The 14,488-nt window shown below is 35.8% G+C and overlaps 1 protein-coding gene across 1 annotated transcript in view; it reads right to left on the reverse strand.

Annotated features, from left to right (window-relative positions):
• The window catches only part of Ptprd (protein tyrosine phosphatase receptor type D), a 511,224-nt gene that overhangs the window by 198,634 nt on the left and 298,102 nt on the right, over nucleotides 1-14,488 (reverse strand). Inside the window, exon 5 of the mRNA XM_052176673.1 lies at nucleotides 1,355-1,543. Coding sequence (XP_052032633.1) covers nucleotides 1,355-1,543 — 189 coding nt within the window. The remainder of the gene's footprint in view (nucleotides 1-1,354; nucleotides 1,544-14,488) is intronic.

Raw genomic sequence — 14,488 nt, forward strand, 5'->3', positions numbered from 1 at the left:
TACAGAGATCTGGTGCCTACACTGACAGTTAGTAAAATGCATGCCATGCATTTTATTATTAATAATAATAATCATATTCTGAATATGGAAATTAGTGGGGGTGAAGTGCGCTTCAGAACTAAGCACTTACCAATAGATTCTGGAGATTTAAATACGGAGAGAAGAAAGACAGCATAAAAATATTATTATATTCCTCATAATTTGGTACAAATTTTTCAGAGTTAAAGCTTTATTACACTAAATCATCTATGTTACATGTGAATAATTATTTACAATAACAGAATGCTAATCTATACAATTCTGCTGACAACAAGCAAAAGAGCCAGTTAACAAGACGCTTTAACATCACAGGACAGGTCAAAAGCTGAGAATTCTGGGAAGACAGCCAGTTAACAATTTAGAATTTTATATCAATATTATTACCAACGTCACAGCACAGAGATTATTAGTATACATTTCTCTGAAATTGCCTAGGGACAGGCTCAAAGAAATTTAGAACGTTTTCTATTTTAATGTATAGAAAGCAAAGGAATAACCTAGGATGAGACCGGGACACAGAGTTGGAGTAAAGAGAAAGAAAACGGCCAAAGCTGAAGTCTACACCAAAGCAGACTTGTGTAGATCCAGTCACTGGAGGGTTCAAAGCCCTCGAGCATGGGCTCATACTGCCACAGCTACTGTGTGGGCCAAGGTCACTAACAATAACACAGAAATGGGGTCAATCAAATCCCTTACTTTCACTGGTACATAGAGAAGGACCTTAAAAAATTGATCTGGTCACTCAGGAATCCACGTTTCTGTGTATTGTGTATTAGTGAAAAGAAAGTAGATGTGCCCAAACTCACTAATGATTACTACCTGGATGAGTTTAAATGTAGAAAAGAAAGCAGAAAATACACTTGAGTACAACTGAATTATTTTCAGGTTTAATATGAACATTTTCATACGGAAATAGCCACTGGAGCGCTTTGCAAGTTTAGAATGAAATTCAATGTGGAAATAAATTTGTTTCAAAAGAAAATGAAGAAAGAAGAAAGAAGAGAAAATGAATTCATCAAATACCGCAGAAAAAGCAGTAAATTAAAAATTATTAAGAATACAGTCACAGCAGTGAGCAATATGGATTAAACAGAAGCCGCAAAACACACCAAGGGAAGACAGATTCTGGACGAGCCCATGACCTCACAAACATGGACAACATATTAAATAACAGAGAAAGAGAAGAGGGAGGTAAATCAATACCTAAATAATAAAAAATAAAAATTAAATTAAAATTAAAGAATGAAGAAAGAGAAGGGTATTTTTTAAAAAAAAAATTGTCCAGAAGTTAGTAGAAACAGTGACAAGACCCTACCTGATCGTAACTGCTTAATACGACCATTGTTGTTGCTTGTGTCGACAGGTAAGAAATCTTTAAACCAAGTGATTTCTGGATCCGGATTACCGCTGGCTGCACAAAGCATGGTGGCAGTACGGGTCCGTTCCACCACCTTCAACTGTGGGCCCATATCAATCGTAGGGAAACCCCTAGGAATCTGATCCTCTGCAAGACAAAAGATAACACAATTATTTCAACAAGGATAATGTTGCAAATTCATTATCTGGCGTAAATCTGCTCCTTTATTTATTCAACCTTCGTGGAGAACTAAACATAAACCGTACACTGTTGTGCTATTAGATTAGGACACAGTAGCAGGGTTATTTCCAGCCAGTGATGTACCCAATCTATGTGGGAAGGCATTGCACTAACAAATAGCTCATTGTGTAGTAAAGACTATGGTAAGGGGACAGCAGAGCACCCCAGGAGCACAGAGGGGCAGGTAATGGCCACACCAGTGCAGCTACCAAGGGGAAGTGCCTTCGGTGGATCTTTAGGAAGAAAAGTTTGACAACTAGCAAAAAGGAAGAGAAATTTTGTTGTTCTTTAGACAGGTGGTAACAGTAGCAAGTTACAGGATCCAGCAGAATGTAAGGGCATTAAGCAGCAATGAATGAAACATATCAAGCTATCTCTACTCCAAGGGGATATACTTCTTAAAGCTCCAAATAAAGCTGCACATACAGGACTACTGTAGCCACTGGTTTTTTGTTTTATTTTTTTGTTTTTGCTTTTGGTTTTTAGTTTGTATTTTTTATTAGATATATTCTTTACTTACATTTCAAATATTGTCCCCTTTCCTGCCTCCCCCCGCCCCCCGAAAATCCCCTAACCCATCCCCTCTCCCCTGCTCACGAATTCACCCACTCTTGCTTCCCCATCCTGGCACTCTCCTATACTGGGGCATCGAGCCTTTTCAGGGCCAAGGTCTTCTCCCTTTGATGTCCAATAAGGCCATCCTCTGCTACATATGCATCTGGAGCCATGGATCCCTCCATGAGGACTCTTTAGTTTGAACCACTGTTTTTTTTTTATTCACACATTAAAATATTAATTAATGTGAAGACTAAAAATGGAATACATTTCCTCGTGAACACTGAAAGAGTTAATTATGAACTAACTTACAAGCATATATACAAGTACAAAAAACACAGTGAGAAATTATGAGTAAGGCATGTGACTTCTTCTCAGCTACCACCATCTCCAGTGACCCAGGGGAGTCAATCTGAAACTTGTAAACAGGCAACAGTCTACCTCCTACTGCAGAATCTGCACTCTGATGACTTTCCCATATAGTCTGTTGGCCCTATGCATCTTTTCTGCATTTTCTCTATAGCCTTGGTATGATTCAATCTCCTATACTTCAGTGTCCCAACTCTGCTAAATCAGCTCCCTTGCCTGTGTAGAGGAAGCCCCTCACTTGAGCTCAACTTATTCTAAAAGCTTTTCCAAACTCCTTGAAACACATTTCATCTTTTCTTCACTAAAGCTACCAGGGTGCCAAGCAAGTAAATATACCATTATCTCTGTGTAACATGAGTTCCTACACGTCTTATTTACATCCTAATCACCTGACATAACAATAACGTGGTGGTTAAATGCCTGTGAGTTGCAAGCCTAAGAATTTCTGGAAAGAAGTAACCAGAATAGTTCAAGACTGTTCAGATTCCTGAAAGAATGTCAAATGGTACCAGCAAATGGGAACGTTGGGTGAATAATCCTAGTCCACTGCAAGAGAAAGCAGTTGGATTAACAGTTCTAAACACAAACTTTGGGTATCCAAGATATGTCCATTCATGTTTGACACTTGCAGTTAGGATAGTCTATTTCTTGTCAGGCCAGGTATGTGGAGATTGAATGGATGTATAAGTAAATCAAACTAACAAACAAATAATAACAGTTAATTTTAATGAAATGTAATTAAGTTGAAAGATAAAGCCGTATCATACTATTTCTTCAACTCTTCACAATCCTATCCATCCTCAGCCAATTAAGTAGAAGTCTATAGTAGACAAGTGTCAGTGGTTAGACCTTTCAAAATGATTTTCAAATCACAAAAGGAAAATTAAAAATGAAAACTGGGATAGGGAGTACCTGGAGAATAGGGTTGTGCTAATTTAAAATCTATTTCAATTGAATTTCTTGAGGTATCCCTTATGTCTTCATAAGTTTTGCCAATACACTTATATGTATGGCATAGTTCTAATGTTATTTGAGGAAACAAACAAGTAAACAAAGCAGGAGATCAATAATTCTAAATTGTATATATTATTAAACATCTTACTTTGCAGCTATTGACCAAAAACTGCTTCAAGTTTTAAAAGTAATTGGCTTTTTCTGTTTAAAAGTGCAACTGACTTTGCACTTATCTCTGAAAACATATCTTAGACTTAGATTTTTTTTGGTTTTCATTTTTTGGCAACCAAGTTAAGTTATTAATTGTAAGCACACAACTTGGGGTTTCTGAGTGGGCTACATTCCACAGCGCACTACATCTTCCCACTGGGTATATATCTACCAGTTGACTGCAGAAGTATCTATGTTGCTTTGCTGATCAATTCCCTTTCACATGTGTATCTCTTTAAAGAGCCAGGCCAATAGTCAGAGTCATCCATGTACCATGTCACAGGCACTTAGTAAAGGTACTTCCCTCGGGAATCTGATTTAATAACTGTCTATGGGGAATGAAGCCCTCATCTTGGAGATAACTTGAAGCCTGGGCTTTGGCCTCCTGAGCAGACAAGCACATTTGCATCTGCTTTCTTTCCCTTTAGGCTCAAGAAGGACACGCTAGAGCCCCCTTTTCCTGCACACAAGTACATGAGTCCATGCCAACCAATACCTTCCTTGCATATTAATCTACAAAGGTATGTAAAGAGAATTTCTTTCTTAGTCTTAATAAGGGTAATTAAATTCTATCCAGCTCCCTTCCTTACACAGAACCCCTTTGAATCTACTATCTTCATTAAATTTTCATGAGAAACATCACAATGTAGCAGATTCAAACAGCCAGAGCTGTTACAAGCTGACAGATGGGGCTTGCTTCCAACTTGACTGTCAGGTATTTGGCAATAAAATTCAGTATTCAACATAAAATAGACGGTAGGAATAATGAAATTTCTAATTGAATGCTTATCACAGTGGGTATAGTTTAGGAGATGTTAATTGCCTTTTTATCCTTTATATTTATTAGTAATTTATATAAAACAGCCTTGGCCACTTGATAACAAGTTTTGACAGTTTATCAAGTCAATAGAAACTTGAGCATCAAATCAGTACCATTAACACCTTAACCAAGTAAACACTCTTAGGGAAAGGCAGCTACCAAAAATTAACAAACCATCCATGTTAGCACTTTTAAACTTACACGAGGTGAAAAGAAAAACATTTTGTCCTATTCATTAATGTGCTCATTAAGGTTTAAACTGCCTTACTTATCACTGTGCTGTATTAATATTCAATCATGCAGAATTATCTCCTAATTCATCAACAATTTAAATCAGACTTGACCTTCAGGAAACCATTTGGTCTGCCGCTTTGAGAGGCCATTAAAGGGCAGATGAATACACACTTGTGATCAGTGAATTGAGAATGTGTGCATGCACACAGGCATACACACACACACACACACACACACACACACACACACACACAGAGAGAGAGAGAGAGAGAGAGAGAGAGAGAGAGTTTGGGATGCCAGTTGAAGCAGGCATGGAAATACAGCACACTCTCTGACTCTATTCATGTCTTAATGAAATATGCTGATAGGAAAGTTTCAGTTACACTAAAGAAATAGAAATGTGAAGAATGTCACCATTTTGCAGAATTAATTTAGTATTGCTCTTGAACTTAGTATAAGTAGGAGTTGAAAGATATCGATGACTAAAAGAATATCACTGTTTTATAGTGAGTTAAGCTTTGGGCATATCTTAGTGATAATGTAAGGGCGATTGTATAATTTTCTGGGTTAATCTGCTTTCATTGTTCATCTGTAAATGACTAGAGGAAGGCTTGTACTTTCACTTCAATTCCAGAAGCACTGAACCTTTCCCATTTAAAAGGAAACCACAGAACTCTAAATCATCTGCTTTGGCCAGAGGTGGCCTTGAGGAATTCTTATTGCCTAATATTGTTAGAGGTTTTGCAAAGTGTATTTTTGGCATTTTACTAATTTAATGGAGTTGTTACTGAAGGATTGTTTGTCATGGTCTTTGAAAATCAAACAATCAAAAAATCCAATGTACCAGGTATGTCACCAACATGTTCATGCCCTTGAATTACTGGTATGCTTTCTCATAAGAACCATCAAAATATGTTGTTTCCCAAACAGTCATAGTTCATTGACCAAAAAACAAAAAAACAAAACAAAACAAAACAAAAACTTTACCAAGAATAGTATGGTGTTTTGACTGAGAATATGAGAATGGCCCCCTATCACCTCATACGCTTGGTCTCCAGTTGGTGGAACTGTTTGAGAATGATTAGGTGGTATTGACTTGTGGGAGGACCTGTGTCACAAGGGTTGTATTTTAAGGTTTCAGCCTTGCACTTAGGGTTCTAGATGTAAACTCTCATCTGTTCCTGCTGCCATGCCTAAGCTATACTCTAACTCTCTGGAAACAGGAGTCCCATGAATGTTTTCATTTTTAATTTGCTTTTCTTATGAAGTTTTTTCACAGCAATAGAAGAGAGACTAAGATGAGTGATATTACAATAAAGTAAAAGCATCATCTTTAGAGAGAGGTGAACAGCTTTTCTTGGAAAATCTGCCCCCAGAATTCAGTTTTCTGAGGGCAAAACAAAACACACCTTACTGCAATTATTAAATACATGAACTCATGAAGCCAAGAGAGGGAGGTGTGGGGACTTTGTGTTCTTTCCCTTATAACTCTCCTGTAAGCACCTACAATCTGTCATATTTAGGATCTTATATCAACCATATCAGCATTTATTCAGAAAGCATTTCTATTTTCCTAAAAGGTTGCAACCTATCACTCCTTTAGACTGTTATCCATTCTTGAGTAAATTTGTGGCTGTTTTTGTCTTCTATCTGTGAAGCATGCTCTTTTATATTTTCTGTTCGTATACTGAGCAGGGATGGACTTGCAGGCTCACAGAATGACTCTTCACGCCCGTTTCCCAACTGGTTTATTTAAGTCTACAGACAATTCTGATGAGTAGAGAGGTCCACTGTGCAAGTGATTCCTTAACTCATTACAGTGGCTGCAGGAGAAGCAGCAATTAAATTCCAATGTCTTTTTATAGAAAACTTCCCTGCATGAATTTGCTGTTGGCTTCTAAAAATCAAAACTAGAGTCACATGACAAAACATAGGAACACTGTGCTACCTACGAGCAGAGAGTAGAATGTGCATCCAGACTTATTGCTTCCTATCCAGAGAATAATACAGTTTCTGGCATTCGAACTCATTACAAATTAAAAATAAGTACATGAGCCACATGCACGTGAGGCAAACACTGAATCCAGGTTAACTGACCCGAGCAAAGTTTGTGTTTTCCTGGGTGTCGTATGGCGTTAGGAATATATGAGCACCTTATAGAGAACTGAAGTGAATCATGACTTAGAAAGGGGAAACGACCCAGCTGGCAAAGTTTTTGTTATAAACAATACAAGGAGCCAGGTGTTGTGACCACACCTGTGATTTCAATGCTCAAGATGAAAATGAGGAAAGAGGGACTGAAGGGAGTGAGGGAGAAAGGAGAGAAAGAGGAAGAAGGAAAAATGAAGAAAAATTGCATTGGTATGTAATGTTGATAATATACTGCTTTCCTAAACAAAAGTAATAAAAGCTCTCATGTACATGTGGACGCTCCACCAATATTAGAGAGAGAAACCCTAACTGATGAAGAAACATTTACTATTCTATACAGCATATAAGTTATCAACTTTTTATACATGAGAAGAGCTATAGATTCTCATGGAGATGTTAAGTAAACAATGGTGTTAAGACATTAAAATAAAGTGATAAAATATTATATTTCTGGAAGTCACATGAACATGCTGTAGAAAAAAGAAAAATTTTAATTATTACAGCTCCCAGATGCTCAGGAAAGGGTATAATTCATTTTAGAGATATCTAATGATAACCTTCCTGTGCCAAACTGAGCTAGGCACTGAGCATATAGGAATCCAGACAATCTCTGTATTGTTTTATTAAATTATTGTCCAAACAATAACAAACTGAGGGAACAATAAGTCTCCAGTCCAAAGGACAGAGGGCAGAATGAGATAATAGAAGAGGAGTGCTCACACTGCCGGACATCAGTGCTTTGTGTCAACAGTAGCCAAGCTCCAGTAACCGCACAGTAAAGAATAAAAGCATGTGACCCAGAGATTTGCTATGATACAAGTGGCCTCCATAAACCGAAAGACAGGAAACAATACACACAAATCAGGGACTCCGGAATAACAAGGCTCAGCTATGTTTTGAGAGCAGTTCTCTCTTCAAACTTCTACAGAGCTGATTCTCTTCTTTCAGTTCTGAACAGGTAGATTTCATACATTGACCGAAATATCTTGGATATCATATTACAAATGACTGAAAATATCAAAACCAAATTATTTTCTTTCCCTTTTTTGTTTTTATTTGGTTTGGCTGTTCATTTTTTCAAGGCAGGCTTCCTCTGTGTAGCCCTGGAACTTGTTTTGTAGACAAGGGTAGACACGAACCTCAGAAATCTACCTGCCTCTGCTTCCCAAGTGATGGAATTAAAGGTGTCTGCTACAACTGACTGGTCAAAATTCTTTTCTTCTTTATATCATGAGGTTTCTGTTTTTATAATTCAAAAAATGAAATTAAATATTCATTAGGAATGGGTCATATGAAGAGTTCTATATAGCTGGGTTTTGTTTGTTCATTTTATATTTCTTCCATTCTTTGTTATTTAATTATAGTGGTACTAGGAAATCAAGCTAGGACCTGACACTTACCATGCAGTAGTGTAACCATTGGGATACATATATCCAAGAGTGACTTTTTAAAATAAAATGATAGGTTTTATATTTACCTGTTTATAAAGAGTGTGTGCCATCCATGGTATAAATGAATGATGGTTAGAGGTATGTGTGTGGGTGCTGCTTTTCCATCAACCATGTAGAATTCAGTCAGTTAGCCACATCCCTGTGACCCAATGGAGGAATTTCTTAGAATCTTGGAAGGAGTGGGTGTGGAGCAGAAGCATGGCACTCCCACCCTTTTACAGAGTCTATGGCAGAGAGACAACACACCTGGGATGCTATGAGATGGCTCAGGTGCAGAGTGAGAGCCCAGAGGCAGCCCTAAGCCCTGAATGAGACCCAACGGTACTTGGTACAGAGGCCTGGAGGGGTAGTACTCATTTATAATTATTTAACACTACATTGTATGCTAAGTGCTTGTCATAAAATAAGTATGCATCATGAATAGTGATGGCCTCTTACCCAGTGCCTGCTCAATATAAGCACATTGGAAAACACAATACTTGGGCATCTCTTATGTTTTAAGACGAAAATATTAGACATTACCCTCACATAGCATGTGATAGTATTTTTTCAAATTTCCTATGCTTCAAATCTCCTTATTTAGACATGTACCAATTGAGTCCTTATTAAGTTACCATTGATTTTTAGGTAGAGGTGAAGTTAAAAGACACATGAGACATGAAAGACTATGAAACACATGAGAAACATCAAATACATTGCCTATTGATCCTAAATTCACTGTGTCTGTATCTTTGAGGTTTTTTTGGAGGACAGTAAATGGTTTTATGTCTTTTGTAACCAGACAGCAAAATTGCAGGTTTTTTTGTAAACAGTTTACATATCCAGCAACATGTGAGAAGCCAAAACATATTCATTGTATTACTTTAAGCCTTACAAGGATCTCTACACATGACTAATTGTTTCTGCATGAAGAAACTGTCACAATATCATGGAATAAAAAGAGGAGTGATGTCTGCAACTTTGGGAAACATCAATGTGCTTCAATTATTTTTCAAGATAAACCAGACTATCAGGCTACAAACAGAAAATGTTTTATTTCTAGAATACAGTCCTGGAAGTGGAGAGATGAATCATTCATTATTCTTTTCTTAAGCAAACCTACGTGAACAAGGTTTTGTTTTTCAGTTTTCCACAAGACAGCAGGGAATCTGTGTGATGTGACATCATGGCCGTATTGTTCACATATCAGCAATTCTTCAAGTGGTAAAGCAACAAAATAAAATCAAAATTAGTTTCCTAATAAAGCTGAACTGCTGAGTCATTATCAAAATGATGCTTAATGAATGAAATTAAGAAAAATTTACAAATAAAGTAGCTTCTAACTGTAAGGCTAGTCTCTCTCAAGGGAAAAAAAACATAAGAATTAGAGGAAAAATGTCCTACTTATTAATATTTCAAATTAATTTTGTAACAAACATATTAAACATATGGCCTTAAGTCTAATTATGACAGAGATGCAATGAATAATTATTAAAAAGTCCTCTTTGCTTTAAGGATTCTTACTGTGTTGAACAGTTAGTAATGTTTTTTCTTTTCTTATGACTATGCCACATGTGAATAAAGAATCTGAGCTGAAGAGATGGCTCAGCAGGTTAGGTTGCTTGTCACCAAGACATATGCCTGAAATTCAGATGCTGAGAATACATGGTAGAATGAGAGAAGATGTCTGGGCATTGATTTTTGTTCTTCACATGTACCATAGCATGGGTACAACTGTATTCACACATACACACACACACACACACACATACACACACACACACACTTGATAAATGTAAACCATAATAATAGAATGTAGATATTAAGAAGCTTCTACAGTAGTTGCTACTAAAATTTAGTACAGCAATAGCTGACCTCACAGAAATCGAGAGCAAAGTTCAAGTTTATGAAATACTTTTCATATATTTAAGATTTTACAAAGCAATTTTGGCATAGAATAAAGCAAACTTGTTGGGAAGCAATGTATGCAATTATCCCACAAATTACAAACTAATGACTGCATAGCAGAACACCAATCCCAGTTAGACTAGGTTATTGTCAGAATGTGGTGAATGCAATTTTACGTGTCAATAACTCAGTAACTTGTACCAATATTACTATGTTGCTTTAGACAACAATCATTCCTTTGTCATTTAGAGTCAGATGAACTTAGAAGAAACAGAAAAATTAATAGAAGAAAAATTTCCCAAACTTACTACCTAAAAGTATGAACAATACTTCCTCATTGATATAAACAGAAAATACAGTGAGGCCTGCCATTCTTTCATGAAGATAACAAAAGTCTACTTTCTAAAATGTGCTTTATTTAATCAATTTATTTTCATTAAGAATCATGCTGCACAATAATCAGTGCACCCCATCATGCTCATTTCCTTCTGAATGCTAAGATGACCCTCACACTAGAGAGATTTATTTCAAATCATTAATTTGATTATTTTTAGAGAAGTAGAGCTACAATTCAGATTTTTGATTGTTTTCAGTTTGATTATACTTTGTTGTACAAAGAGAGCCAAAAGGATAGCAACGGCCACCAAAAGGCACAGCACTTTTGACTCCGTTCTCCATTATGCACTAGTTTATTCTAAACAAGCTTAAAACAAAGCTGAGGAAGCCATTTGTCCTGACTGTTACCAACATTTTACTACAGACAAACAATGAACATTTCTTTAAGCTCTCAGATGATTTATTAAAAAGAAAGTCAGAATCGAGCATAAAGTATTGAGTAGGAACTGAAGTATTGGGTTATAGTTTTGAATATACACAAATAGATTAGAAATTGATGCAACTGTAAATGAGTGTGCCTACATACATTAAGTCATTTACTGTAACAAATCAAACATATTTCCCAGTTTTGTGAAGCAAGAGGGAAGGAAAAGCAATAAAGAATAGTAATGGTTATATCTGCTGTCCTCTAGTGAAGGAAAACTGAGCATCTTGGGGATGGCAGATTCAATCTTTCAATATTTCACTCATTGGAACAAGGAAGGAAAATAGATAGAGCCATCTTCTTGAACAAGAAAATACACAATAAATGGTCAAGATATACAAAACTACACAGATGACTGCATGAAGGGGCTAAATGTGGGTCAATCTGATTGTCAATAAAGTATTTGGCCTGATCAATTTTAACATGCTGAATGAAATGATTGTATACCACTATAAATAAATGTATAAATCAAAAATTTCATGGCAGTACAGCTGTATTAATATAGCCTCAAATATTTCCAAACAAAATGTATTAAATATAAAGAAATCGTTAATAGATTTACAATGAAGAAAGTTCATAAAAACGAACTTGGTCTGGAAAGCAAATTTAGCAATATCAGGAATTGGATAGATCAAAGCTGTGTGATAGAAAACATAATGGCATTCCAATATAATTCTTCAGAAAGATTCCCAAATATTATCTGGAATAAATATCAGAAAAATGCTAAATGAAAAAAATGACATATTTATAAAACTATCCAGATCAGAAATATCAATGAAAGGTTGAATTGGCAATTCTGAACTGAAGACTTAGAAACAGTTAAAGGTGCTTGAGTTGTGACAACTAGGATTGTTTCAATTTCCTAAACCACATACAGGAAAATTAAGTGAAGTAGTACTATATCTTTTTTACTTTATACTTTTTGAAATTTTAAAAATATTTTTTAAATAAAATATAATTATATCTCTTAATCCTGACCTTTATTCCCAACAGCTTCTTCCAGCTATCCTCCCAAAAATCTCTCTTGCAACTGTTCACTCTCAAAATGACAGTCTCTTTTACTTTATTTTTCCATATGTGTGTACATATATTTACGAATATGTCTATATATACATGTACACACATATGTATGTATGTGTGCATATCATATATGCATATATACAGGTATGTATGAGTGTATATATGTGTATACGTGTATGAATATACACAAGTATATAAACACACAATCATTGTCCATTTTTGTGTTCATATGCATATATTTGAAAGGCTGAGTACTGTGGATTAGAGAACCTGTCAGGGCCTCATCCCTGTGATAAGTTGATTCTCCTTTGCCCAGCACTCAGCTGTCTGTAGTTCCTTTTCTAGAGGTGGAAGCGCTTGACGTTTCTCCAGTAATATGATAAATTCAGTTTGAAAAAATTTACTAGAGATTACTACAATTTCAAAATCATCGATTTTCTTCCCTAAATCTTATGGGTAACAAAATGTAACCATTCGACACTGTTCTAAATGAAAATTATTCCTGAACAGATATTTCTTCTATGTTCTGAGTAGATAGTTTAACACCTAACAGTTTTGCTGTGATGACAATGACAGACAAAACACATTGGATCTGGAAATAAATACATTCATATAAAAAGTAAGACAAATACTTTAACTTTCAAACTGAAGTTGAGAAGAGTGAGATTTCAAAAGACAGTCTCGGCATATACAAGAAAAATACTTTTTATAAAGTAGTCTTGTTTACAGTTAATCATATATTAGAGAAATAATACAATTAAAACCCTATATTGATTTTCTATTCAGGTATCTGCTAAATTATAACACAAAATGAAGTCTTGATAATCTTTTTTCAACTTAAACAAGCATTAACCATGTGGATATGGACCCATCTTCAACCTCAGAAATCGGTAGAAGGGGCTAGTGTATTAAGCCATGTGTGTCCTTAAATAATCTGCCTTGGTAAAGGCAAAGATGGTTTTCTCCTCACACATGTGAGTTCAGAACACCCATTATGGTGTTGCCTGGAAATCCTGGGTATCTGTCCAAAATGCCTTACATATAATCATGCATTTACATACAGCTTTATCAATCTAGTCGTTAAATCTCTGTAATCTGAAGAGAGCTGAATGTTCCAGGAAAGTTTCTTTGCAGCCAAGAAAAATAAATTCATGAAGTATTAGAGCATGACAGTCAAAGGCCTCTTGTATAAAATGGAGAATTGTTCGAGTTGTACTCCTATAAAGACACAGCATTAAAATTTTCCTTATGAATAATGCATGACTGTCACATTTTAATATATGACATGCCAATTAAAGAGATACAAGTTTCCAATGATAAGATGATAAAGCAACACAAGGAACCTCTTTTTTTACATATTAAAAACAATCCAGAGTTGTTCATATTCATTTAGTTGTAATAGACTGACATATTGTTATAAATTTGAGAAACATACAATCTCTAATTCTTAACAAAGTGACAGGAACTTGACAAGAGAAGAAAGTTATTCCTGTCTTGAATTTACTAACAAAGAAAGCTAACATGTCCTGCTGCTCTCCCCACAGCATGAGAGTATTGTTCTGTTTACTGCAAGATTGATGCTCCTTCAGTTGCTTAGTGATGATCGCTATGAGGCTGCCCAGTAAATGATGTCTGAGTGTTTACTAAAGAAAGGGCATGTATTTCAGCCAGAGTCATAAAGTCACAGGGAAACTGAAGGGTATGTCATTAAAATATGAACAGAAAGGCATATGCTCTATAGCTTTGTTGATAATTCATGATGGGCTGCATGAAGAAATTATAATCAAATGCGCAAATTGTATAGGTTTTTGAGATTTAACTCAGAAATAAAGCAAAAAGTGTTTACACAGCAAGAGGAAACCAGATTCCATTTGTTTTTCCTGATGGCAAGTGTATGCTATCAAAGCTAGAAAATGAGGCTTCAAATTTTCTAGATGTCTATACAAAACCCATGGGACAGAGTCAAGGCCTGCCCGTTTGTTTCCTGATAGAACTGATCCGTTGTATATGTCACCTGGATCTTTATTTCATTTTTCACTTAAATCAGAGAATGTTAGTGTGTGTGTGTGTGTGTGTGGGTGTGTGTGTGTGTGTGTGTGTGATGTAATGAGTGCATGTGATGCAAATGAATGTATATGTATACATGCATATACTAATAAGCATATAGTAATATATGTACAATATATGTACTAATGCATATACACTGATGTATAAGCTCTCCTTCAAAGCCAAATCAGCTTTCCCAGGACATGGCGAGCGGTGGTCTAGAGAAAGTTCCCTTTGATAGAGTTACCATAATACATCATACCAGGAAAGAGAGAAAAGAATATTACAGCACACAGAATCATAACTTTTAAACATTTCTTTCTTTTCTCAGGGAA

This window comes from Apodemus sylvaticus, chromosome 3 (assembly GCF_947179515.1).
Source record: "Apodemus sylvaticus chromosome 3, mApoSyl1.1, whole genome shotgun sequence".
Classification (NCBI taxonomy): Eukaryota; Metazoa; Chordata; class Mammalia; order Rodentia; family Muridae; genus Apodemus; species Apodemus sylvaticus.